Genomic DNA, 27,693 nt, shown 5'->3' with positions numbered 1-27,693 from the left:
TAGAGAAAGATTGGACCACAAGGCCAGAATAAGAAAGCACACTCCTAGGAAAGCAAGTTCAGGGGGATGGGCAGAAGGGGAGGGGTAAGACTGGTGAAGTAGCACAGATATCGGGTCACCAAGGGTTTGTAAGGCCCTATTAAAATGTTTCAGTTTTGGTTCTAGCCAATTGGCCCAGCCTATGGAAGTCCCGGGTTCGATTTCTGGTCAGGGCACACAGGAGAAGCTCCCATCTGCTTCTCCACCCTTCCCCCTCTCTTTCCCCCCCCCCCTCCCCTTTCTACCTCTCCCCTCCTGCAGCCAAGGCTCCGTGGGAGCAAAGTTGGCCCCGGGCGCTGAAGACCTGAATACGGCTCCATGGCCTCTGCCTCAGGCACTAGAATGGCTCTGGTTGCAGCAGAGCAACGCCCCAGATGGGCAGAGCATCGCTCCCTGGTGGGCATGCCAGGTGGATTTCCATCAGGCACATGTGGGAGTCTGTCTGTCTGCCTCTCCCACCGCCCTCCCACCACTTCTCACTTTGGAAAAAATACCAAAAAAAAAAGTTTGGGTTTTATCTTGAGGGCAACTGGCAACTAATGAAGTCTTGAACAGGACAGTGACATGATCAGATTTGGTTTTAGAAAGATCCCTCTGGCTACCATCTGTCTGGGAAGTAAGTGGGGAGAAGGTTAACTATTGTTATCAACAGCCTGGTACACAACGACCGAGGCCTGAGTTATGACACTGAGTGGGCATGGAGAGGAGGGAGGAAACGATAAGGAGGTAGAAAGTAGCAGGGCCCAGCAAGTAATTAGAGGTGGGAAATGGGCTGTGGGATTCCTGACATAGGACCCATCCCTCAGGGCCCCATCCCCGAGAGGGAACATTGGAGAGCAAGATGGAGGAGTAACGGAGCTTATCAGTTTAGGGCAGGGCCAGTCTGAAGTACTCAGGACATCCAGGTAGAACTGTCAACAGGTAAATGCCATCAGAGCTAAGAGCCTTGTTCCTGTTTCCACCATAGAGGGACAGGCTATTAGCCATGTGCCTGTGTGCTTCACCTCATGAGGCCTTAGTCTCCCCACCTGTAAAATGGAGATCATTAGATCGTGTGCCTCTGGGATTGTGTGGGTAAATGGGATGATGCCTAAACCCTGGCCAGATAGCTCAATTGGTTGGAGCATCATCCCAAAGCACAGAGATAGCTGTTTTGATCCCTGGTCAGGGCACATACTGTTCCGGTCTCTCCGTCTCTCTCCTTGCCTCTCTCTCTTTTTTTTTCTTTTTTCTTTTTTTATTCAGTGAGAGGAGGGGAGGCAGAGATGACTCCCCCATGCACCCTGACTGGGATCCACCCAGCAAGTCCCCTACCAGGCAATGCTCTGCCCATCTGGGGCTGCTCTGTTGCTTGGCAACTGAGCTATTTTTAGCACCTGAGACAGAGACCATGGAGCCATCCTCAGTGCCCAGGGCCTGAGGGGACCAGGAGTCTTCCACAGGCTGGGCCAATTGGCTAGAACCAAAACTGAAACATTTTAATAGGGCCTTACAAACCCTTGGTGACCCGATATCTGTGCTACTTCACCAGTCTTACCCCTCCCCTTCTGCCCATCCCCCTGAACTTGCTTTCCTAGGAGTGTGCTTTCTTATTCTGGCCTTGTGGTCCAATCTTTCTCTAGAAAGCTTTCCTTGCCTGACCAGGTGATGGTGCAGTGGATGGAGTGTCAGACTGGGATGAGGAAGGACCCAGGTTCGAGACCCCAAGGTCGCCAGCTTGAGCAGGGCTCATCTGGCTTGAGCAAAAAGCTCACCAGCTTGGACCCAAGGTCGCTGGCTCCAGCACTCCAATCCCCTTGCACTCCAATCCCATGGCTGCAGGAGGGGAAGAGAGAAAGAGAGAAGTGAGAGGAGAAGAGGTGCAGAAGCAGATGGGCACTTCTCCTGTGTGCCCTGACCTGGAATTAAACCCAGAACATCCACATGCTGGGCCAACGCTCTACCACTAAGCCAAACGGTCAGGACCTCCCTGCCTCTCTCTAAACAAACAAATGGGACAAAACCTGCAAGGCACAGGGTACAGCACACAGAGGCACTCAATCATAATGATTACTAACCTCCAGCACTGACCCTGAATAGGAACAAAACCTAGGTAGGAAACATGAATGGGAGGTGAGAACACAAAGGAGTTGGAGATGGAGGCCTGTAGCAATGAATGACACTGAAGCTCAATGTTTTAAGAATGACGATAATAATGGTATTAATAACACTAATATATTAAATGCTCAAACTATGTGCCAGGTTCTGTTCTAAGCACTTTGCACACATGAACTCATTCTCACAACCCTGTGAGGTAAGTACCATCATTATCCCCATTATACAGATTAGGAAACTGAAGCACGGAATGGTTTAATTTGTTACTGGCAGTGAAGATTCAAACTCAGGTAGCCTGACTAAGGCTAAACTACCACTGCACTTAATTAGCCTGGACCTGGCGCCTGCTATAATTGGGTTATGTACAAAGGACTATGGCAGCCAGCCGGCAGCCAGTGAGGACAGGTATCAAAGGAGTAGACGATGGTATCTGAGCTGGGGTGAAGAATTTGCCAGGCTTGTTAGAAGAGGAAGGGCATTCCAAGGAGGGAGAACAGCATGTGCAAAGGCCCAAAGGCTTGAAAGGGCATCCCCACTCCCCATAGCAGGAATGATTAATTGCCCAGCGTGGCTGGAGCCCAGAAGGGGGAGGGGCGACTATGGGAAGCGAGGGAGGGGAGGAAAGTTTGGATTTGATTCTAGTAGCAATGGGAGCCTTGGAAGACTTTTAGCAGGGGAGTGGCCAGATCAGATTTCATTTTAGCTAGATCACGCTGATGGCCCCAAGTTGAACGCACTGGAGGAGGCTGAAGGCAGGAAGACAAGGCGAAGGCAAGGATCCAGTGTAGAAGAGGTCAGAATCTCCTTCTTGGTTGAGTGTCCCCACCCTCTCCTACCTTCGCCAGCACGGAGCCCTATAATCTCTCAGAACAGACCAAGTGGAAAAGGTCAAGCGGGACTAATGCTGTCTGGGATGGGTGGACACCCACGCCCCCATTCCCAGCCCGGGAGCCTGCGCCCAAGACCCAAAGGCTCCAGAAAGGAAGGGGCAATGGGGAAAGAAAGCAGCTTCGGCCCTCCTCCCCCAGGCCCAGCCTCCTGCCGAGCCTTCACCCTACCCGCGGTCCCCCACAACCTCCGCGGGCCGGAGGCTCGACCTGACTCAGATCGAAACCCCTGCGGCTTCCTCCTGCAGCGCCAGGCGCCACCGCAGCGGGTGCACTAGGCTACCCACGCCCAGCGCCAGCTGCGGGCCGCCGGCCTCGAACTTGGCCAAGCGCGTCCAACGCGGCCTTGCCCTGGGCCCCTGCTCCCTGCCGCATCCCGAGGCTGTTCGCTGGGGTGGGGGTAGGGGGCAAGCTGGGATGAAGCCCCCGACGGCGACCCAGCCAGGGGGCTCTTGACACCCGCTCTTTCGTACTCCCCTCACTCAGACCATGCACTTTGCAACGGTTGCTTTTATTCATTCTAGAGGGGGATCCCAGAAGTGGCCGCGCCGCCCTCCCGGGCGGGGAATGACACGGGGCGGGGCAGAGCCCCCACTCCCGAGGGCCACGCGGTCTCGGTGGGGATGAGGGCCGACTTCTTACTGCACGCCCTCCATCATCTTCAGGAACTCTGCGGGAAGAGGAACAGGCTGTCGGGGTCCCCTCGGGACGCGGAGCCCTGCGCGGCGGGTGCAGGTCAGGGGACGGTGCGTCCGGCCGGGGCTCCGGCCACGCCAAGGGGGTGCTCAGGCGCGGAATGATAAATTGGACAAATCCGGCCGCAGCTCCCGACGTGCCCGTGGGAGGAACTTGGTCAGGCTCCGCCCAGCTCCGCCCCGGACGCTCCCACGTGGCCCCGTGGCCCCGGCTCCCCACGCTCCCGCGGCCCTCACCGTCGAAGTCAATGCGGCCATCGTTGTTCTTATCCCCGTCTTTCATCAAGGATTCGATCTCCTCGTCTGTCACGTGCTCGCCGGAGGACCTGAAGATCTCAGCCAGCTCCTCCGCATCGATGTAGCCGTCTGCGTTCCTTCGGGGCGGAGGGACAGGGCGGGGCTCAGGGCGGGCAGGGGCTTGCCAGGCATGACGCCCCCTCCTGCACCCTGCTCACCCCGAGAACCTCTGCGCCCTGCTGGCCAGGCGCGCACTGCCCAGCGCCGGCCTCGGCTCCCAGGCCCCCAGCGCACCTGTCAAAGATGCGGAAACACTCGGCCAGCTCCTCCTCGCTCTTCCCCTTCGCGTCCTCTTTCATCTGGCGCACCATCATGACCAAGAACTCCTCGAAGTCGATGGTGCCGCTGCCTGAGGGAAACAGGCGGTGAGTGAACCCGAGTCCCGGGTGCCTGGATGCTCGCCTCTGCCCACCGCCCTCGCGCCCTGCCTCGGAGGGCTACCAGCTCACCATCCTCGTCCACCTCCTCAATGATGGCGTCCAACTCCTCTTTGGTGGGTGTTTGGCCCAGCATCCTCATCACTGTCCCCAACTCCTTGACGCTGATGTCACCGCCACCATCAGCGTCAAACATGTCAAAGGCGGCCTTGAACTCTGCCAGAGGAAGGAAGGCAAAGGGCGGAGTGAGCTTGGCTGTACTGTCAGCTTCCCATCTACTACCCTCCCATCCTACCCAGGCACGGAGCATCCCTGCACACATCACCCAACAGCCAGCCTGCCCACCCACACTCACCAGCGATCATCTCCTCGCTGAGGTAGGACCGGGCCTCAGCCTGCTGGTCCGTCTGCAGAAGACACGGAGTCAGAGAGCGGAAGGAGCAGGCCTGGGGCGCATTGTGCCTTAACCTCGTTGTCAACCCTCATCTCTGTAAGTGCCCCTTGGTCCTCCGGAGAACCACTCCAAACTAGCCACCCCTTCTGCCTGTGCCTTCGGCCCCCAAAGCCCAGTTCCAGAGAGCTAGGGAGGACACAGGTGATCCCCAAGGCCCTCTCACTTAGCAATCAGCGGTCAAACAGGAGCCCTCCAGTAACCTTGGACAAGTCGCTTAATGTCCCCTCATCCCCTCACCTCTTCTCAACCAACTTTTCAGAGGTGAAATGAAATCAGCGCTGTGAACGGACTTTGTAAAGTGGACACTATTCCTGCATGATATTCCCATTTTCCCTAGCTTCCTACCTGTGCCTAGTACTTCAATGGGTGCTCAAAAAAGTGTTCTAAATTAATGATGCAATAGCAAGTTATGGAGCACCTACTCAGTGTCAGGCCATAGACTAGGCACTGGGACCACCAAGCAGAGTCAGACACATCATCCCTCCCTTCTGGGAACTTGCAGAGATGGTGCAGTCACTGGAGTAAATGCCACTCCGGCCGGGCAGAACGTGATGGGGGCTTTGTGGAGGTAAAAATAAGATTTCTGTGGGGTTTCTGGTTGCATCTGGGTAGGGGTCTTTGGGAAAGGCTGAGGCAGCCAAGGAGTTCAGCTTGCGGGGTGCTGGCCCTCCTTCTTGCCCCCCACCCACCTCCCCTCCTCTGTGCCCACGTCAGGAGGGCTGGCTAATTTTAGTCTGGCGAGGGCAATAGCAGCTGGCCTCCTGGGTTTAGTTACTCCTTGAAGTGCAGTGGGGAGGAGGGGGGTCTCAGAGGAAGATGACAGCTCCAATCAAAACCCCTGTCTGGGAGGCTGAGGTCTCTAACTCTGGTCTGTCATCACCGGCCCTTCTCATCAACTTGGGAGCCCCTGGAGTCCTGCACCTGAGCTGGCTTGAGGCCCCGCAGACTTCCCATCTTCCAGAGGGGCCTTTCTCTTGCTGGCCACAGGAGGGCTTGGCCAGGCTTCCAGCCCACAGGAGGGCTTGGCCAGGCTTCTTGCCACTGGATGACCCACGCTGGCCCTCAGGGTCCCCATCTCCACCAAGCTAAGGTAGACACAAGCTGAGACTTGATCACAGTTCTGTGACCAAGATTGCTGGCAGTCTCAGAAGATCTGCGGGGAATCGGCACACTTTGAGGATCAGTGCCTGGAACATCCCAGCCTGCCCTTCCCAGAGAAGGCCAAGGCTTTCTTCCCAGGCTTCCTCCTGGGCTTCAGGAACCATCACATTCCACCTTCAAATGTTTAAGTTACTGCCACACAGAGCACCCAGATCCGGTCTGAAAGAGGCCCAGAAGTGCTCCAACAAGCAAAAGAATGAAGTCCCTTCTTGTCCTTACCATGGTTGCTGGTCACAGGGACTCTTCTGTAATGGGCCACCTCCTCTGCACTCCACCACCCAAAGATGTTCTAGCCTGTTCCAGCCCTTGGGATTTGTAGGGACACCCTCTCCTCCCACCTCCCTGCTCCTCAGGACTGGATGCCCTGGCCAATCAGATCCTGGGATCGGTGAGCCCCCCCACCGCCACTTGTCTCAGTGTCCTAGCCCATTACCTAATTTAGCCAAGGGCCCTTGCAGAGAAATTGAAGACTTGGAGCAGGTGGCAGGCCTTGACGTCCTAGATTCTTATGAGGAGAACCCGCCCTGCTCCACTGCCTTAGCAACCTCAAGAAGTACACTTGTTCCAAGATGGGTAAGGATGATGAGAATAGAGAAAAGTGAAGGTACATGGTGGAATGGGGAGAGCACAAGCCCTGAAATCTGAAACCCAAGATCCATGTGTAACCTTAGACAGGTGGCAATGCTGCTCTGAGCTTCAGTTTCCTTATCTGTGAGACGGGGCTAGTCATAACTTCCCTCACAGAGAGACTGTGGCATATGGGAGCCCAGATACAAATCACTTAGCTTGTGCCAGTTACATAGGCAATTGGAATGTCCTGTCTTTGAACCATGATAAGGGGCAGTGGACAGGAGGAGAAGAAAGTGACAGCCACAGTTATTGAACCTCTATGATGTGCCACACACTGTGCTAAACATTTTTACCACATGATCTCATCTATAATAGTACTCATCCTATGAGGTGGCAACTATTTTTATTCCCTTTTTATTGGGGAGCTTTGTAAATCATAATCATGTTGGCAATTCTTTTTCTTTTTTTAATATTTTTATTTACTCATTTTAGAGAGGAGAGAGAGAGAGGAGAGAAAGACAGGGGGGAAGAGCTGGAAGCATCAACTCCCATATGTGCCTTGACCAGGCAAGCCCAGGGTTTCGAACCGGTGACCTCAGCATTTCCAGGTCGACGCTTTATCCACTGCACCCCCACGGGTCAGGCCCCATGTTGGCAATTCTTATTCATGCTTACCGATAGAAAGTTGGGACCTTCTGCCTTGGGGGGCCCAGGCAGAAGGAGAAATGTACGCAGGGGTCCAGGATATAGGGTGTGCACTTGGAAGAGAAATCAACATTAAAAACAGAGACTTTTCTCAAGTTTACCTTCTCCAGGGAAAGGATATTTGGGATTCACTTTTTGGGGGAGGAGGGGAGCCAGGGGAAGTTTCCCTAAATAGGTAATGGGGTAGGTGGTCCCTTGCTGGAGCTCAGTGAGGAAGCCTGGAGGCACACAGCTGGCCATCTGGAGAGTGAAGAGGTGGGTAGATCAAGTTAGGTCCAAAGGGAGCCTGCCTGAGAATCCACAGGGTCCAGGCTGGGTGTTGGGGGTGGGCAAGTTTCATGGTCAATGGCTAAGGCCAGAGAAAGAGCACTGAGACATCAGAGCGCAGAGGCTGGAGCCAATGAGTGGGGGCTGGACACAAGGAAGGCAGATGGACAGTGACAACTGGGCTGCCTTCTTCCCCTATATATAGACATTCCTAAGGAAAGCTCAGCGGAGCCAGGCCAGGCTAAATAAGGTCTCTCCCAGCCAGGCAGAGGGCCAAGGGGCGAGAACACCTAGGGGATTCCAATTTGGACACAAACATTGGAACCAGTTGATCCCTTTGGAACAGAGGGTGTGGCACTCTCGGCAATCATTTATTCATTAATTTGTTTTTTCATTTATTCAGGGAAGTAAGTAGTAAGGTCCAACCTCAGTGCATTCAAGCAAGACCCTACTTACCCCTCCAATCTCACTCCTCTTCCCTCCCCACCTTGCATGCTACTCTGCTCCAAACACCATCCTGTATAGCCTCCAGGCACATGCGGGGTTGTTTTCTGCCAGAAATTCCCATCTGCCCTTTTTTGAGAGAGAGAGAGAGAAAGAGAGAGAGAGAGAGAGAGAAAGGGAGAGAGATGAGAAGCATCAACTTGTAGTTTCATCACTTTAGTTGTTTGTTGATTGCTCTTCGTATGTGCCTTGACCAGGGAGCTCAAGCTAAGCCAGTGACCCCTTGCTCAAGCCAGTAACCTTTGGCTCAAGCCAGTAACCTTCCGCTCAAGCCAGTGACCTTTGGCTTGTTAGTGACCCTGCGCTCAAGCTGGCAAGCCTGCACTCAAGCCAGACGAGCCCACGCTCATCTTGAGGTTTTGAACCTGGGACCTCAGTGCCCCAGGTCAACACTCTATGCACTGTGTCACCACCAGTCAGGCCCATCTTCACTTTCTTAATCTTCCTACTTCCCGATCATCTATCTCAGCTTTACCATCACTTCCTCCAGGATCCCTCCTCCCCTACACCCAGGCTAAGGGAGTCCCAGGTGGTCTCCAGTAGTTTCCTCAATCATAGCACTGAGCATATCACAAAATCGCAGCCTGTTCTGAGATCCACAGACCAGAGACAGTTTTCTGTTTACCCATTGCATTCCCCAGCACCCAACACCTGGTACTTTGCAAGTGTTCAGTAAATATGTGTCCTTTTAAAGAATAACTGAACTAGCCTGACCAGGCGGTGGCACAGTGGATAGAATGTCGGACTGGGATGTGGAGGACCCAGGTTTGAGACCCCGAGGTTGCCAGATTGAGTGCAGACTCATCTGCTTTGAGCAGAGTTCACCAGCTTGGACCCAAGGTCGCTGGCTCGAGCAAGGGGTTACTCAGTCTGCTGTAGCCGCACGGTCAAGGCACATATGAGAAAGCAATCAATGAACAACTAAAGTCACAACGAAAAACTGATAATTGATGTTTCTCATCTCTCTTCATTCCTGTCTGTCTGTCCCTATCTATCCCTCTCTCTGACTCTCTCTGTCTCTGTAAAAAAATAAATAAATAAATAAAAATTAAGAATAACTGAACTAAGTGACATCTGGTTCCATATAAGGAGGAAGTTCCTAAAAGTCACAGTTGACCGATAACAGGAACAGACAACCTCATCAGGTAATGAGCTTCCTGTTACTGAATGGATGCAAGGATGAATTTGATGACCACCTCTCAGAGGCTCAAAGGAAGATATCCATACAGAGTCTAAGAGTAGTGGAGAGTACAGGACATTAGGAGATCTCATTCTGGCCCTGCTGGCATGACCCAGGGTAAGCTCCTTCCCCTGACTGAGCCTCTAAGAGTAGTGGAGAGAGAGTACAGGACATTAGGAGAGCTCCTCATTCTGGCCCTGCTGGCATGACCCAGGGTAAGCTCCTTCCCCTGACTGAGCCTCAGGCTATATCCATCTGTTAAATGAAAGTTCCAGACCAGACTTCTGAGGGACCCTTCTGGGTTTTTTTTTTCCTTTTTTTGGGGGGGGGGTCAAACAGGAGGGAGAGAGAGTTTGGAGTCCGCGGAGAAGGAAAGATTAGGAATAGAGATTTTAGGTGAGGTTTCTCTGGCCAGAAAAAGGCCTGCGCGGTGGAACAGGCGGCACAGAGATTAAGGACAGGTGCGCGAATAATTAGAAGCCGTGAATGTAAGAGATCTCCAATCAGTTCCCAGCTTTTTTGGCGATAGTTAAATTGGTGAGGGTGTTAACACCAAAAGTCCCTTCAGGAGGCTAATTCAGTGGGTTCTGTGGCCTGGCCACAGCGGAGAAGAACAGTTTCTTCTTCCTTAGGGAGGGAGATTCCTGTGCCCCCACAGCTGCCCTCAGTTCTCGGAGTGGTCAGACTTGAGTATTAGCGTCCTAAAACTCAAGGTCCGGCCACGGACAAAAAAGGTAAAGTGGAAATGCTCCGGACATCTCCAAAGCAAATGCACTCGGTCGGACTGAAAAGACTTCCCTGACGTAGCTACGGTTTCGGACAGGGAGTCTCGGAGGAAAGAACTGAGAGGAAAGCTGGAGGCAGGGGACATACCGCACCATGCGCCAAAGTGGGTGAAATGTCGGAGATCCTGGTTCTTTCTCGGAGGGGGGGGGGGGGAAGGAGCGGTCCTTGCAGACTTCTAACTCCTTCCCGGGTTTCGGCACCAAAATGTAAGGTATTTTTCCCCCGCCGAGAAGGAAGGAATGGGCCAGAGCCGCAAAGTGTGGAATAATAAACGGCTTTATTGAGTACAGAGCGCGCATCCTGCCCGGTAAGGTTCCCTGGCCCCGAGGTAAGAAAGATGGAGGAGAGATGGAGGTCAGGGAAGTTGCCACCCTTCTGGTTTTAACCACCCATAGTTTTATAAATTGTATCTTGCTTTGTATCCAGATCTATGAGGCATATGCCAAAGTACAAGTTAATATTCAGCCAGTGTTTGGTGAATGAGTGAGTGTTGGATGAATGAATGGATGAATGAAGTGTGCTTTTTAAAAATATTTATTTTATTGATTTGAAAGGAATATTAATCTGTTCCTGTATGTGCCCTGACCCAGGACTGAACTGGCAACCTCTGAGCTTCAGGACGATGCTCTGACCAACCGAGTTATCCAGCCAGGGCAAAGTGTATTTTTCTGCCTCAACACCCTGCTGGTGAGCTGAATGAAGACTACTTAGAGCTTTGAAATTACACAGACTTGGCCTTAAATCCCAACTCCCTTATTTTTCTAGCTGTGGACTTTGGGAAATTTAATTTGTCTCAGTTTCTTCATCTAGAAATTGAAACATTATTGTCCAATGACAACCTCCTCCCCAGGATGTTGTGAGGTGATATGTGACCTCATGTAAAGTGCCTAGAACAGGATGTATGACACAACGGATCTTCCAGAAAGAAGAGTCCTGAAAGGCATGGAGCGTGTTTTCCATTCCAATCTATTTCCTCTGACCCCCCTCTCCTGTCCCATTCAAAATGGGTAGGTCTTTGTTCAGTTGTATAACTAGCAATATCAGCCCTGTCAGGGACTGCTATCTGGGCCTCCTGACAGGAAGCCACAATAAATTCTTCTTGACCTGCTGCTGCCCCTCTGGGTAAAAGATAAAACAGCCTTGCAGAGGACCTGCTGAGATTACTCTGCCTGCTTCATGGGAAAAGAACAGAACACGTAACTCAGGAGACCTGGACTGGGAGGCCCCATACTCAAATCTCTTGGCAAACTGTGTGACTTTGGGCAACTAAGTAACTCAGCATCTGGGTCTCAGTTTCACCGTTTGCCTACTTCCTAAGTGAGAGGCTCATATGAGATTGTAAAAGCCTGTGAACACTGTGGAAACGGAAATCATGTAACCGGTCATTTCGTCAGCCCTGCTCTCTGACAGGCACTAGATTAGGGTCCTTATAAAAGCTGCAAAATGAGTGCTGGCAATTAATTGTTCCTGTTTTATATAGGAGAAAACCTCGGCTCAGCAAACTCAGATTCCAGCTAAATCACGAGTCTTCCCTTGGCCTTAGTATTCTCACCGGAAAGATGGGCTTCTCATTACCGAATAATGGCTTTGTAAAGTTGAAGAGTGGTGGGTGGAAACTGGGGGCTAGATTGGGACCAGCCTGAGTCTCCGAAAAGAGTGGGAGGGTTCAGGGAGGGTGTGAGCCTCTCAGGGTTAGGGACGACGCGGCAGGAGGTCTGGGGCTCGCTCAGGCCTACCCAGGATTCCAAGTCTCTGCCGGAGCGAAAGGCTCGGGATTCCCGGGCGGCTCCGGGCAGCGGGCGGGGCCGGGGGCGGGGCGGCGGCAGAGAGCGGCCCGAGAGGAGCTCGGAGCAGCTGGGCCCGGCGGAGGCCGGTGGAGCCCCGCCGGCTGCAGTAAAGCGCGGCCGGCGGTGCCCGGACCCCTGGGGAGCGGGGCGCCCCGGAGTGCACCGCGGGGTACCGGAGGTACAGACGCACCAGGGGGCGAAAGGGACGTGCGGAGAGTCCCGGAGCCTCCCGAGAAGTGCGCGGCGCCAAGGGGAGCGGGCGACGGAGGACGACGCGAGCTGAGCCCCGAGCCTCGCAGGACCCCAACGGGCAGGGGCGGGTCTCCCGCGGCGCCCCTCCCCCGCCTGGGCCCCGCCCCTCCGCGGGGGGCCGGGGGCGAGCTCCGGCCCCCGCCCAGGACCCTCTGTCCGCCGCTCCCCGGCGCCCGCTGCCCGCACTCCCCCCAGGGTGCCATGGCCTCGCGGCTCCTGCACCGGCTGCGGCACGCCCTGGGCGGCGACGGCCCCGCGGAGGCGGCGGCCGGCCCCGAAGCCGAGCAGTTCCCCGAGAGCTCGGAGCTGGAGGACGACGACGCCGAGGGCCTGTCCTCCCGCCTCAGCGGCACCCTTAGCTTCACCAGCGCCGAGGACGAGGACGAAGAGGACGATGAGGACGACGAGGTGGCCGGCCCCGACCCGCTGCCTCCCGGGGACGGGGCGTCGGGAGAAGACACAGGCGAGTGCCGAGGACCGAGGCGGGAACCCCGGGGCTGGATAGGGCCTCCATCTCAGAGGCTTTCCGAGCATGGGGGCTCTGAGTTACTCTTGCCTAAACTCCGAAATTTCCACACTTCTTTTAAGTGTCTCAGTCTTCTCTTGGCTGTGTGACCTCGAGGGAGTCACAACACCTCTCTGAGCCATGTTTTCCTTTGTGTCAAATGGGGGGAATCGCCCCCACCTCAGGGTTGCTGGGGCATTAAATGTAGAGTCTGGGATACAAATGGTAATGTGCGAGGGATGTTTTGGGGGTGGTAATATTCATTTAGCACCTACTGTGCCAAGCACGGTGTTTAGTATCTGGCCCCTTGCTGACCTTCAGTTTCCGTTTATGACAAGTGAAGATAAAGCTGTGTCACGTGTTAGGAAGAGTGAGGCCATGGCACATGGTTTATATCGACCCTGGCCCCAGGCCTATTGATGTGACCGGTTGTGTACTTGTGCAGAACGGAACCCCTCACCTGACGGGCAGCGGGGCGGTCAGCTCCTGGCACGGCAACTGCAGGACTTCTGGAAGAAGTCCCGAAACACCCTGGTGCCCCAGCGGCTGCTATTTGAGGTGACCAGCGCCAATGTGGTCAAGGACCCCCCCTCCAAGTACGTGGTGAGTGTGGGTCCAGGAATCCCTGGGCTGAGCCTACAAGTCTAGCTAAGAGAACGTAGGGAAGATTCCAAATTCCTTAATGGGGGTGGGGGAAGCTGGCTAGCTGTGTAGTTATAAATAGCTGCCCCCATTTTACAGATAGGGAAACTGAGGCCAGAAAGGGGCTGTAACTTGCGCAAGTCCTCAGGCAAGTGACAGCTTCTCTGAGGCCAAGAAAGGATAATGGACCTGCCTCTTATCCTGGTTTTGAAGAGAACTGGTGTGTGTACCCCCACTTGCCTTGCCCCCCAGGATTTTGCAAAATGTAGGAAGATACAAGGTACACAGGAAGAAACATTATCTGGATCAGGCTTGAGACCCAGGTTGCATTGGCTACTGGTTTAAAAACATGGGTTTTGGATGCAGAACTTGATTTAAATCCCAGTTGTTTGAACTTGGGTGAGTTGTGTAGCCTTAATGACCCTATTTCCTCATCTGAGCAATGGGGGTAATGCAGAGAACTGTCACAGGAACTAATCGAGAGAGCACAGAAAGAAAGCCCTTAGCATTGTGTCTGGCATTATGAGGTACTCGAGAAAATGTATCATAAAATAGAAAGTAGTTCTATTATTATTACTTAGCTTTGGATTGAAAACGTCTGGCATCTAAAGCCTGTGTGGCCTCCTTACAATGCAGGTGAATCAATTCTCAGTGCCCACCCTGTATAAAATAATCTTGTCCTAAGGGCTCCATTTGGGGGGTTGGTGGGGTTAGATGAAAAGCAGTGTGGGGGAGGGCCTAGGAGGCCCTGTTTTCTTCTCTGTAGAAATGAGAAACTGACTTGGAAAATGAGGCCTGCCAGCTCCTGCTCCCGGCCAGGCTTGAAACCCAGTCCGACCTGGCTAGTCCTGGCAGTAGCGGCTCCCTGCCTCTCACTTCCCTCCTCTTCACCACCCTCCTCTATTTCTGACTCAGCAGGAAGGGGGCCTGGAGCCCTGTCCCACATCTGGGCCTCTCTACCCCTCTCTGCTGCTGTTAGTAAACAAAGGCCACACCCATGGGGTGACTGCTTCAGTTTGAGCAAGGACTGACTGATAATCAAGTCCTAAGTAGCAAAAGTCCCAGCCAGGCATCATGCACAGGAAGGCGACCCCAAGGATCAGTTATCAAGCAGCTGGGTCTGACCAGGCGGTGGCGCAGTGGATAGAGCGTTGGACTGGGATGCGGAGGACCCAGGTTCGAGACCCCGAGGTCGCCAGCTTGAGTGCAGACTCATCTGGTTTGAGCAAAATTCACCAGCTTGGACGCAAGGTTGCTGGTTCAAACAAGGGGTTACTCGGTCTGCTGTAGCCCCCCAGTCAAGGCACATATGAGAAAGCAATCAATGAACTAAGGTGTCACAATGAAAAACTGATGATTGATGCTTCTCATCTCTCTCCTTTCCTGTCTGTCTGTCCCTATCTGTCCTTCTCTCTCTCTCTCTCTAAAAAAAAAGCAGCTGGGAAACAAGGAAGTATGGTGGTGACTCTAGGAGGAGAATGACAAGATAGAGCAGGATGGCCAAGTATGCCTTGGTCAGTGTCTGGGAAAACAAATCATCTCCCTTGTCCGGTGGGGACCCTAAACCCTGCTTGAACTTCTCCAGTGGGGTTAGAGCACTGGCTTTGGAATTAGGTCATTTTGGGTTCAAATCCCAGCCAGGCCATTTCCAAGCTGTGTGACTTAGGGCAGTGGTCCCAACCCCTGGGCCGCGGACCGGTACCGGTCCATGGGCCATTTGGTACTGATCCACAGAGAAAGAATAAATAACTTACATTATTTCCGTTTTATTTATATTTAAGTCTGAACAATGTTTTATTTTTAAAAATGACCAGATTCCCTCTGTTACATCTGTCTAAGACTCACTCTTGATGCTTTTCTCGGTCATGTGATACGTTTATCCGTCCCACCCTAAAGGCCGGTCTGTGAAAATATTTTCTGATATTAAACCGGTCTGTGGTCCAAAAAAGGTTGGGGACCACTGACTTAGGGGACATCTTTGCAATTTTTGAGCCTTCTCAGCTGTGAGAGTACGGCCTTCTTCCCTGCAGTGCTGTTGTGATTAAATGAAACAGTAGATGGAAAGTGCTTGGCACAGTAGGAGGACATGACAAAGATTAGATGAGATAATGGATATAAAATAATTTGGTGCCAAAAAATTAAAAATAAAAGTCATATAAACGTAAGGGGTCATGATACACCAGTTCTTCCTGGTGAGCTACAGAAAATACGTTTCCTGGAATGTTAATAACTGTTCCTTAAAAAAAGTGTGTAGTTAGTATGTTTTGGAAATGCAGAATTGAAGAGTTAAAGTTTCTTTACTGTTTGACTTTTTAATCCTTAATGTTAAATTACACTGGGAATCTTTGAGAAAAGGAGAGAACAGCAAACCTAATTGACCAGAGGTGACTATAATATGGGCAGTTTCACAGAACAGATATGAGGGAAACATCTGGACTTGGTGTTAGTATGTCTTTAACATCTAAAGCTTGCTAATCCCCCTTTGTTTTAAAACTGCTGGCTTGGTGTTCTTATAGATGAATCCATATTTGGGTTCTCAGACCTGGGGCAAGTTTCAAGGTTATCGCCTGTGTTTCCCCAAACATCGGTCATTCCAGTGCCACCTTCACAATTCTCGTCCTGTCTAAATACTACTTGTACCATTCTCTGTTTCACATTTTCTTTAAACCTCTTTCTTAAATAATTTAAAAAGACAACTGGATGGCACTCTGTATGTGGAAAAGCTCAGTCCCACACACAGAAGCTATCAATGGAAATAAAACCAGTATGAAAGGTGTCATCAAACCCCGCACGGATGCTGTTGTCTGAAGGCCCTGCCTTAGGATTGTTCTTCTCACTCTTTTCTAATAATTGCTGAGGAGTGTTGAAGGGCTTTTTTAAAACCAAAGAACTTCTCATTTGCAGTCAGAAACATTCATGGAGAATTAGAGGGGGAAATCACCTGCCTCTGATTCGATGTTACTTACTCCAGCACATACCTCCTAAAAATCTCAGGACCAACATTGGTACACGTCCCACACCTGCGTAAACAACGACCTGGGCCAACGCTTCATTCACAAGACAAGGAAGCAGATTCATGAGGGGGACTGCCTTGCAACGATGTCACACGATGAGGGAGTTGCTGTCCTGGGGTTAGAACTTGAGTCTGAGTCCAGGGTACTTTTCACAGTGACCACTCCTGGGACGTCTGAAGACCCGTCCTCTGGGTCTGGATTGGAATTACCTAGCTAGGGAGCTAGGAGCTGTGTTAGAGCAGAATAAAGTTCTGGGCGGCTGGCTCGGAGGTACAAGAAGTTCACCTGGGTTTCTGCTCTCCCTGGTTTTCCTGAGGGGCTGTGAGAAGAGCTCCCTGCCCTCATGGGAAAGCAGTACTTTCTGGAAGGGGCAAAAGGGCAGCAGGTCCAGGCACTGAAACTCATCTTTGTCTTTCTCTCCCCGTGCTGCCTTGGGCCTGGGTCATTTCAGACAAGCCTCAGGTAAGAAGAGCTGGGCTCCCTACCTGCTGCCTCAGCAGCCCCCACCTTCCTGGGCCCAGTCTCAGGGGTGAAGGGAAGAGGTGGGGGAACAGAGCTGGAAGTGTGGGTGTGGGGAGGGAAGAGGCCCATGGACAACTTGCACCTGCCCTGACCCCCACCCACCCTGCAGCTCTACACCCTCGCCGTGATGGGGCCAGTGCCACCAGATCGCCAGCCAGCCCAGATCTCTCGACGCTACTCAGACTTTGAGCGGTTGCACCGAAACCTGCAGCGGCAGTTCCGGGGCCCCATGGCTGCCATCTCCTTCCCCCGTAAGCGCCTGCGCCGGAATTTTACTGCAGAGACCATTGCCCGCCGCAGCCGGGCCTTTGAGCAGTTTCTGAGCCACCTGCAGTCAGTCCCCGAGTTGCGCAGTGCCCCAGACCTACAGGACTTCTTCGTGCTGCCCGAGCTGCAGCGGGCACAGAGCCTCACCTGCACTGGCCTCTATCGGGAGGCTCTGGCGCTCTGGGCCAACGCCTGGCAGCTGCAGGCCCAGCTGGGCACCCCCTCTGGCCTAGATCGCCCTCTGCTGACCCTGGCTGGTCTGGCTGTGTGCCACCAGGAGCTGGAGGACCCTGGGGAGGCCCGGGCATGCTGTGAGAAGGCCCTGCAGCTGCTGGGGGACAAGAGCTCCCACCCTTTGTTGGCACCCTTTCTGGAGGCCCACGTCCGGCTCTCTTGGCGCCTGGGCTTGGACAAACGCGAATCAGAGGCACGGCTCCAGGCCCTGCAGGAGGCAGGCCTGACTCCCTCGCCACCCCCCAGTCTGAAAGAATTGCTCATCAAGGAGGTACTGGACTAACCTTGCCTAGAATTAAGGCCACCCTGGGGAGAGGCACTGCCCAGGGCTGGCAGGGGTGGGGGCCTGAGGAGGACTGAACAGCAGCGGGAGGCTAGAGTGGTGCTGGAACCTAGCAGCACCACAGTTTGTGGCTGACTAAGGAAACATGGGTGCTCTGTGGAGCGGGGCTCAGGAGAAGCCTGGTGGGGGTGCCTGGGATGGGGCAGGAGGGAGTCAGATGCACTTGCTTCAGCTGATGGCCAGCTGGGGGCTGTGCCCCAGGTCAGAGTCAGCGATCCCTCTCCTCAGGCCTCCAGCAGTGAAGCAGCCCGCTGAAGGGGGCTGTACCTCTGGCCCAGGGAATTAAAGGCCAGCAGCTCCAGTGGTATCAGTCTCTTTATTGGATGTGAAGCATCGAAGGCCCAGCCCTCAATTGCAACTGCTGCCTCGGGAGTGGGGGAGAAGGGAGAACCTTGAAGCCCAGGCCAAGCTGGTACCTCTGGCTACAACTTGCTTTCCGAGTGCTGGGGCTTCACTCGTATCACGCCCTCCTGGGCACAGGAGACTGCCAGGACCCCATCCCGACGCCACAGTTGCCCACGGACCAGCCCCCGGGAGCCACCTGTGGGAGAGGAGAAGGGTAAGAACAGACTTCTCTCTCCTTCACAGCCTTCGTGAAAGGGTGCATTTCAGTTGGGCTGCTCCACACCGGGGCGCACTGAGTGCTGTGCTCACTCCCAATCTCCAAGTGCCCCTTTATGAGTCTAGTGTGGTCAGTCATTGGGGAGGCAACTCCTCCCAGGGCAACCCCACTGGACAGTTTAAAAGCAGTTTCACAGATCCCCTTGCTTCCTCAAAAAGATCATAGAGGGGGCAGTTCTACGAACAGGTTGTCAGTGGCTTGGCTAAGCAGATCCATGTCGCCTCTAGGCGCCTGCATTAGGAATTACATCAGGTCCATTTATAATAAATGAAACCAGTACCTCCACCCCAAGGGTACAAAGGGGTCAGGAGAGAGGACCAGATGCATGAAGTCTGCCCCCCCGCCCCGCAGATTTCTCCCCCTTGCTAGCCTTGGGCCTGAGTGTGCTGATTATGAAGGGAGCTGCTGGTTTCCCTTCCATGTAGTATAGCCCCCTCAGTCCTCCAAGTAGCCAAGTGAAGCAAGGCTTGTCTCCTTTTCCAGATGATGAGCCCGAAGTTCAGAGAGGCTCAGGAACTTGGCCTTAAGAATCAAGCCGGGGAAAAAAAAAAGAATCAGGCCAGGCCTGACCTAACCTATGGTGGCACAGTGGATAAAAGGTTAACCTGGAATGCTGAGTTCAAAGCCCCGAACTTACCCCCAGTCAAGGATCATATGAGAAAGCAACCACTATGAGTTGATGCTTCCTGTTCCCCGCCCCTTTTCTCTTTCTCTCCTCTAAAAAACTCAATAAATCTTTAAAAAATAATAATAATCAGGCCAGGTGTGTTCTCCCTCCAGGGAACACGCCCACGACTTCCCCTTCCCACCGGTGTGCATCTCCTAAGCTCCAAGGGTCCCCACAAAGCTTGCAACCAAGGAGCAGTGGGCAGTGGCAGCTCAGCCTATCTTAGCCCGAACCTTTCCGAGACCCCCTTTCTCCAGCCTCCCAGGGCAGGCTCACTCCTTTCCCACAAGGTTTCCAGAGAGCAAGGCGGCCCCGCCCACTCTGTCCTGTTGCTCTTCCATTCCAGGCCCTTGTTTCACTGGCCTCCGCTTTAATAAACTTGCTCTTAAAAAATCAGGCCAAACCCAGACCCCAGTCTCCTAACTTCCAGGTTGTTGATCCTGTACTGTGATGCTGTTGGTACTTGAGAGTCCCTCTTCCCTGAGTAGAAAGAGCCCCTTAAGTTTTGTCCTTCTTTTACAAAGCAAGGCTTTTCATTTCCAATTTCCAAGTACTTCCTTGGAAACTCAGGGCTCTGACACGAGACACTAATGAATGAGTCTGGGTTTCTCTATCTGAGGAAGGGTGTCCAAGTAGAGGGGCCCTTAGAAACTGTTGAGTGCCCCAACAAGGTTAATCAGAATTACTTAGGGAACTTTTTAAAATACAGTTTCCTGGACTTCTTCCAAGACCTGCAGAGCCAGAATCTGAGAATCTGTTTTGAAAAGGCTCCCCTAAGTGGTGGTCTGATGGGCCACCAGGTTTGGATACTTCTACCCTAATACAACTCTACTTACGTAAATGGGGAAACTGAGGCTCAGGGAGGAGATGGGACTTGCCCAAGATCACACAGAAAATCTGAAGTGATTCTGGGACTAGAACTAGGATTCTGAATCACATTCCCACCATGTTACAGAAATTGAGAGCTGAACAGGTGTCCCATCCTCCAGCCACACCCTGTCCTTTTGAAGACACTAGCAGGGCAGTGCCTAGCGGGGCAGGAGAAGAAGTGACCTGTGCAGTGGCCCATAGGATGGGTGGAAAACAGCATCACCCCAGAAAGCAGGCTCCGTGCCACCCCAACGCCAGTCCTTGTCCCACGTGGCCCACACTCACCAGCCCAGGGGCTCTCGCACTCATAGAGCATCCAGTGGTCAGCTCGGAAGGGGGCATGGAACCACATGGAGTGGTCCAAGGAGACCATGAAGTGCACCTTATACTGGCACTGGTGGGGCAGCAATGCAGTGCCCAGGAAGGCATAGTCCGAGATATAGGCAGCCACGCAGCAGTGCATCTTGATGTCGCCCTCCCCTGCAACAGGTCCCAGCCCCATCAGCCCTGGGCTCCTGGGCAATACGGCTCAAGTCCTGCAGGGAGGTCAGGGAGAGGGGCTGCCGGGCATAGACATGCAGACTTCACGGCGCAGGGCACCTGGCCCAGGGGGTATGTGTGACGGAACAGGGAGGCGAGACGGAGTCTTCATTTCCCAGTTCTCCCACACAGGCACCTTATGGTTCACAGTGGACTTGGAGAAGAATCACAGCGAGGTGCCTTGTCTTTCCCAGAAAGGGCCTACATTAGGATGACAGTCACCTCCCATTCCCCCCATGCAAAGGCCTGACAGGGCCCTGGCGAGAAGCTGAGCCAACTTCCCCATCACGTGGCTGAGGAAATAGGCCCAGAGAGGGGGAGTAACATGCCCAAGGCCACACAGGACAGGTGAGGTGCAGGCCCAGTCCCCTGGAGAGTGTTTTCTTCCAGTCCAGGGGGTCTTCTTACCAATATAGCCCTGGGCTCTCACCCAGAACATCTGTTTGGGCTCAGCACATCTGTTCTGCAACTGGCTCAGGGCGGACGGATTGACCAGCTTGATCTCAATGGGCACATCCCGGGCAGCAATTCGTTTCAGGCCCACTCGGTACTTGTCTTGAAGTGCAGGGTCCCTGAAAGTAAAGGGGAGAAGAACTGGGGAAGACTCAAGAGGGGGAAGCCTGTCTTCTGAACTGTTTCTTCTGACACCCTGCTCAGGGAGGAGATGGGACTCCTCCACAGGGGGTCTGGACTTAGCCTGACAGTTCCCCTTCCCCGCAGGCCGGAGCATCATGTGTTTGAAGCCCTCCTTCGTTTCCTATGAGCCGTGTGGCCTTGTGCGCGTTAGTAATTCCTGAGACTATTTTCTCATTTGAAAAATGTGGATAATGACAGTAATAGCTCATAGTAAACATTGTGGAGAAAACAAGGTAACCGTATGAAGCCAACACAGCACAAGCATGAGGCATGCCTCCAATATGCACCATGCTAAGTTTCACACACATTCAGTCATTCATTCCTCATAGCAACCCTATGAGACTGGTGCACTGACCACCCCTCAGTGATACAGCAAATAAGCAGAATCCAGGTAGCTTGCTCAGGAAGTAAAGAAGGCAGCTCTGGAACCAGGCAGCCCGGCTCCATGGTTCACCCTCTTAATCCCTTCACTATTCCAAACTCTCAGGAATCAGCCTGCCTGGCTTAGACTGAGTTACTTAAACCTAAGCCAGTGGTCGGCAAACTCATTAGTCAACAGAGCCAAATATCAACAGTACAATTGAAATTTCTTTTGAGAGCCAAATTTTTTAAACTTAAACTATACAGGGAGGTACGTTTCTTATCGAGGTAGCGCCCGCACATGGTATTTTGTGGAAGAGCCACACTCAAGGGGCCAAAGAGCCGCATGTGGCTTGCGAGCTGCAGTTTGCCGACCAGGGCGGCCTAAGCAATTGGGAACACTGTGTCCCCAGGGAGGAGAGCCCATTCCAGGGAAGCCCCTTCGCCACGCACCTCGAGTATGGATCAGTATTTCCATTTCCACCGCTATCGAGCCCTGTCCAGAGAACCTTCTGCAATGATGTGATGTTCTGTATGGGCACTGTCCACTGTGGTAGCCACTAGCCACATGTGGCTACTGAGTGCTTGGAATGTGGTTAGTGTTACAGAGGAAAAGAACTATTAGTTCCATCTAATGTTAAGTAAACATAATCCTATGTGGCCAGTGGCTTCGTTACTGGATAACACAGCTCTAGATTTAGGGACCTTTAAGAACAATGTCCTCCTTTCATTTCAGAAAACATTTTTCTTTTTTTTATTTCCAGCAAATATTTTTGAGCTCTGACCACAAACCAGGCTCTGAGCTTATTCCTCAGTCAATGGCAGCATAACTACAATTCACTGACACTCACCAGTGCCTTATCATCTCTTATCTAATCCTCACAGCAGCTTTAGGAGGTAGGGATTATGATGAACACACTCACAATTGAAACTAAACTTTTCTCAAAAGGTTTCTCACCCTCACTGCATACAATACAGTCCAATATCTTCTTTCCTAGTCTGTCTTGAAATGGTCAAGGCGCACTGAAGGGTTCCATGACCCACAAACAGGTGGCAACTGCCGTCTGAACCCTGTCCTGGAGCCCCCAGGTCTCTCACCTTAGATACTGGTCGATGACAGTCTTGTAGTCAGGCAGCTCTTCCGGCGGGGGCACGGTGGGCATGGAGAGCTGGTGCTGCACGGGGCTGGGCTGGACCTGCTGGAACGAGGCCTGGCAGATGAAGATGGGCCTGCCGTGCTGCACGGCCTTCACGGAGCGCACGGAGAAGCTCCTTCCTGTCCGCGTCCGCTCCACCTGGTACAAGACTGGCACCTTTGGGTCCCCTGCAGGGGGCATGAGGACCTCGGTGAGCCTGAGGGAGCCCCACAGGCCCTGGCATCATCATGATTTTCTGTCCACCTTGTGGGGTTGCGGCTCTTGCTGCTGGCTCCCGTTTGGTCTCTCTTTACATCCATCGTTCATTCCCAGCTACCCCCGCCCCATGGCCTAGCACCTCCGGGAAGAGATGAGAACAAAACACACAGCCCTGACTGGTGGTTGCACAGCTGGTTAGAGCATCGTCCCGATACGCCAAGGGTGCAGGTCTGCTCCCCAGCCAGCGCACATACAAGACAACAGATACATAAATGAGTGCAACAGCAAATCGGCTTTTCTCTCTCCTCTCTCTAAAAATTAATTGAAAAAGAAAAAAGAAGAAAGGGACATAACTGACTGATGATGATTTTGAAACAGTAGCAAGGGCACAGCTCATTTCATGCTACTCTGGATGGCGAGTTTCCAAGGAAGATCCTTCCCCCAGAACCTGGGATGGGTGCCCTGGCAGCTCTCCCACGGTTTGTTTGAAATGATCTCCCAGGAGTAAAATAGAAAAGTGCAGGAGGGAGGAGTGTGGAGCTTGAAGTCACACAAATTCAGCTTCAAGGCCCTGGCCGTTTGGTTCAGTGGTAGAGTGTCAGCCTGGCGTGCAGAAGTCCCGGGTTCGATTCCCGGCCAGGGCACACAGGAGAAGCGCCCATCTGCTTCTCCACCCCTCCCCCTCTCCTTCCTCTCTGTCTCTCTCTTCCCCTCCCGCAGCGAGGCTCCATTGGAGCAGGGATGGCCCAGGTGCTGGGGATGGCTCCTTGGCCTCTGCCCCAGGCGCTAGAGTGGCTCTGGTCGCAACAGAGCGACGCCTCGGAGGGGCAGAGCATCGCCCCCTGGTGGGCAGAGCATCGCCCCTAGTGGGCGTGCCAGGTGGGTCCCGGTTGGGCGCATGCGGGAGTCTGTCTGACTGTCTCTCCCCGTTTCCAGCTTCCGAAAAATACAAAAAAAAAAATTCAGCTTCAAATCCTGGTGCCCTAAGTACTGCAAGAGCAGGAAGCATTGGCTCGTAGTAGTTGCTTCTCATATATGCCTTGACCGGCGAGCCCAGGGTTTTGAACTGGCGACCTCAGCGTTCCAGGTCGACGCTTTATCCACTGCGCCACCACAGGTCAGGCAGTATTCAAATACTTTATAGCAATGACTGTCAGGGAGGGTCTGGCAATAAAAGGATGACGGTGAGGGGTATGGGGATGTACTATTAAAAGATATATATTTACTATTGTAACTATTTTACATTTGTAAAATGAAGGAGAAACCCCCACCATATATTATGTATTAGAGAGAGAGGAAAAGAGAGAGAGAGAAAAAGAGAAGCATTTGTTGATCCACTTAGCTGTCCATTCACCGGTCACTTCCTATATGTGCCCTCACCTGGGATCAAACCTGCAACCTTGGTGTTTTGGGACAACAGTCTAACTGACTGAGATAACCAGCCAGTGCCCCCACTATTGTTTTAATATGAATCAGATATTGTTAAGTTCCATACATTATTCTTAGCTGATGGGACTATGCAGAAGACAGTGACTCTTAAAATTGAGGACATCTGCCTTAAGAGTGAGGGGAAGGGAGGGAAAGCAAGTGAGATTTTTGTTTCTCAAAAGAGAGGATCGATTTTTTTTTAATTTTTTATTTATTCATTTTAGAAAGGAGAGAGGGAGAGAGAGGAGAGAGACAGAGAGAGAAGGGGGGAGGAGCAGGAAGCATCAACTCCCATATGTGCCTTGACCAGGCAAGCCCAGGGTTTCGAACCGGCGACCTCCGCGTTTCCAGGTCAATGCTTTAGAGGATCGATTTTAACAGATTACTCTCTTGGTCCTTTAAACTATAAGCAGCTGTAGAGATCATCTTGCTAAAACATTCTTCGTCCTGCCCTCCTTTTTCCAGTTGGGATGAACGAACCAAACTTCAGGGAGGGGGTAACCTCACTCATCGTGGCATGGCAAATACGTACCAAAACTAGACCCAACTGTCTCTTGATTGCCAGGCTAGTGCTCTCTTCTCCAAGCCAAGCTGCCTCCCTCCAAACTCCAGCAGAGGTTACAGCACCACTCTGAGGATTCCAGCACAGTACTTGACACCAGAAGGTATGTCAAGAATTAACAAGGCCCGCTCTTCCTGTTTCTAGACTGTGCCCTCACCTTACCCCTTCTTCTTTCCCAGATCCACTACCTCTGCCCTTCTTTCTCCTAAGCTCCAAGGACCCTTCTTTTGCCTCTGTAACTCATTTTCGAGCCCAGCTGGCTTCTCACTTCTTCCACGGATCACTTCTTCTACCTCTGTAACTTTCTTTTTTTTTTTTTTTTTTTTCTGTATTTTTCTGAAGCCAGAAACGGGGAGAGACAGTCAGACAGACTCCCGCATGCGCCCCACCAGGATCCACCCGGCACGCCCACCAGGGGGCGACGCTCTGCCCACCAAGGGGTGATGCTCTGCCCCTCGGGGGCGTCGCTATGTTGTGACCAGAGCCACTCTAGCGCCTGGGGAAGAGGCCAAGGAGCCATCCCCAGCGCCGGGGCCATCTTTGTTCCAGTGGAGCCTCGGCTGCGGGAGGGGAAGAGAGAGACAGAGAGGAAGGAGAAGGGGAGGGGTGGAGAAGCAGATGGGCGCTTCTCCTGTGTGCCCTGGCCGAGAATTGAACCCAGGACTTCTGCACGCCAGGCCGACGCTCTACCACTGAACCAACTGGCCAGGGCCTCGTAACTTTCTAAATAAACTTTGTTTAAAAAAAAATGGACAAAACACCCACAGGGAGCTCTAGCTGGATAGCTCAATTGGTTAAGAGCATCGTCCAGAATCACAGAAGTCGCCAGTTCTATCCCCAGTCAGGGCACATACCGGAACAGATTGATGTTCCTCTTTCACGCGCATGCTCTCTCCCTCCCTGACTTTCTCACTAAAATCAATTTAAAAAATTAAAAAAGAAAAAACCTTCTCTTTAGAGAACAGCCTATCCCCCAGCTCCCTGCTCTAGGATGACACAATAAAAAAGAAAAAACCCACAGGGAGCAGTTAAGCCACAGTCTTGTGTCATGTGGGGCCAGATAACAAGCAGGTGTGAGGTCTAAGGTTCTCCTTGGTCCCACCCAGGCCTTGTTCCTCTCCAGGCTGCCCTATGGGTGGGGATCAGCTAACACACTCTCTCTCCCTCTCCCACTGCCTCCTCCCCTGTCCTCCTGCCTCTCTTAGGCCAGCCTCCCAAGGCCAGGCAACCAGGGCTGGGTGGGGAACAGGGACGGGGTGGCTTACCTGCCCGTACAAAATAGCAGTGCAGGGAGTGCACATGAACATCTTCACTCACAGATTTGGCTGCAGCCACCAGGGCCTGGCCCACGATCTGACCCCCAAACAGCTGCTTAGTTAAGGGTACCCAGTAATGCCTTCCTCTGTGGGGAGAAAGGTAAAGCAGGAAAAACTTCAGGGCTGGGCAGAATCCTATGATCATCAGTGAGCTTCTAGTGTAGATCTGTATTGGACTTTGGGATCCTTTGGAGCATCTGGCAAAAAGCCCTGGACTGATGGGACCATTTCCCCAAACATTCTTACATCATTCTGCACACAGCATACATCTTCAAGGCCTTCAAGATGTATAACCCTTGGTGGACTTAGGTTTAGGATAAGAAACCAACCTTCACATTTTATACTATGAGAACAGGGATCACAGGGAAAGTGACGTTAGCAAGGTCACACAGCTTTAACATTGCTAATCCTTACTTAGCAGTGCCTGGGTGTGTTGACCCCAAGTCTAGTATTTCTTCCAGTGCCCTTACCAGAATAAGGCAGAAGGCTCTCAAGGTCTTGAGCTGATTAAGATGAACCCCAAGGGCTGGGGTTGACTGCATTAAGGTCTCCCACTTACACCCCTAACCTCTGACAACCCAAGAACTAGATTTAGAGCTCAAAGGGACCTCAGACTTCAAGTTTAACCCGTTCAGTGTGCAGACAAGAACGCTGAGGCCCCAGAGGTGAAAAGGGCTTGCCCTATGCGTGAACCTTGTGGGGACAGAAGGGTTTGGGTCTCTGGTTTTCCAAGGCCCAACCCAAGTTTAGCATTTTTATATAATCCATTGTAAATAGCTCTCCAGGAAGTTACTTGTGATTCCCTAAGTAGGGGAATTCCCTAAGTAAGAGAAGTTAACACCCAAAATAGCTCCCAATAAGCCAGTAGGACACTTGGAGGCCAAAACTGTCCAATCCCCAGCTGCAGTTGAGAATTTAAGTGGCATGTAAACAGAAAATGGCCCAGGCCTCAGAATGAGTGCGGAGCTGCCACACCTCAACAGGTGGTGGCGGGAACGGGGTATGTATGAGGAAAAGGATAGTGAATATGCGAGGAACTAAGGATAAATTTTAAACCTGTTTAGCTGTGTGCCCTTGGGACTAATCGCTGCCCTTTTTAGCTGGTTCCCAGGGACATACGAGGCTGCTGAGAAAAATATCTCAGGTCACCACTGTATGTGCCCAGACTGCCAGGGCCTCCTAGGGATGAGGCTGCACAGACCCGGCGTGGAGAAGAAGTAAGCCCAGGCAGCGAAGACAACTGACATCCCTGCCAAGGACAAGTTCTCTCCCATTCGCGGTAGAGCCTGCATGTCGCACCGGGCTCGTCCTCTTCTAGAGGACTATGAGCAGGAGGCTACAGAGTGGCGGCAGTCGAGATCTGGAGCCTCTGTCCCAATGAGGGGGTGCGGACCAGATGCGGCCGGCTACCTGAAGAGATCTTCGTCCAGCGGTTCGAGGTTAAGCACGCTGGTGACCAGTACGCTGCGGAGGTCCCGGGGAGGATCGCCGCCGTCCTGCCCGTCTTCCGGGGCTTCCGGGGACAACATGTCGATCGCTCGCTGCTGGAGCGACACACTGGAAGGAGCTGGACACACGGCGACCCGCACTGAACTCGCAGGTTCCGGCAACTTGCTCTAACATCGGAAGTTTACTACCCCTAAAACTGAGGGATGCAGATTGTGATTGGCCGACGTTCCTGTCAGTCTTCGTATGTGTGGCTATCTTCCTCTGGCTATTGGAAAAAGTGCCAGTCTGAGAATACTGTGTGTGATT

The 27,693-nt window shown here is 52.7% G+C and overlaps 3 protein-coding genes across 3 annotated transcripts; 1 reads left to right on the top strand and 2 right to left on the bottom strand.

Moving 5' to 3' along the window:
* Nucleotides 1-3,512: 3,512 nt before the first annotated feature.
* TNNC2 (troponin C2, fast skeletal type) lies at nt 3,513-6,343 on the bottom strand. Its single transcript, XM_066235092.1, has 6 exons — nt 6,224-6,343; nt 4,745-4,796; nt 4,462-4,605; nt 4,247-4,361; nt 3,953-4,089; nt 3,513-3,690 (listed from the first exon to the last, which is right to left on the bottom strand). The coding sequence occupies exons 1-6, from the start codon at nt 6,224-6,226 to the stop codon at nt 3,659-3,661; spliced, it is 483 nt and encodes a 160-aa protein (XP_066091189.1). The 5' UTR covers nt 6,227-6,343; the 3' UTR covers nt 3,513-3,658.
* A 5,484-nt stretch (nt 6,344-11,827) lies between these two features.
* Nucleotides 11,828-17,887, top strand: SNX21 (sorting nexin family member 21). The gene is made up of 3 exons (XM_066237486.1): nt 11,828-12,518; nt 13,006-13,163; nt 16,848-17,887. The coding sequence occupies exons 1-3, from the start codon at nt 12,257-12,259 to the stop codon at nt 17,520-17,522; spliced, it is 1,095 nt and encodes a 364-aa protein (XP_066093583.1). The 5' UTR covers nt 11,828-12,256; the 3' UTR covers nt 17,523-17,887.
* On the bottom strand, nt 17,880-27,569 carry ACOT8 (acyl-CoA thioesterase 8). The gene is made up of 6 exons (XM_066237484.1): nt 27,349-27,569; nt 25,888-26,024; nt 22,376-22,601; nt 20,690-20,853; nt 20,027-20,221; nt 17,880-18,123 (listed from the first exon to the last, which is right to left on the bottom strand). The coding sequence occupies exons 1-6, from the start codon at nt 27,465-27,467 to the stop codon at nt 18,005-18,007; spliced, it is 960 nt and encodes a 319-aa protein (XP_066093581.1). The 5' UTR covers nt 27,468-27,569; the 3' UTR covers nt 17,880-18,004.
* Between the last annotated feature and the right edge of the window lie 124 nt (nt 27,570-27,693).

This window comes from Saccopteryx bilineata, chromosome 6 (genome assembly GCF_036850765.1).
Source record: "Saccopteryx bilineata isolate mSacBil1 chromosome 6, mSacBil1_pri_phased_curated, whole genome shotgun sequence".
NCBI classification, from domain to species: domain Eukaryota; kingdom Metazoa; phylum Chordata; class Mammalia; order Chiroptera; family Emballonuridae; genus Saccopteryx; species Saccopteryx bilineata.
The sequence above is the reverse complement of the archived record's forward strand: the minus strand, read 5'-3'. Positions and strand labels throughout refer to the sequence as shown.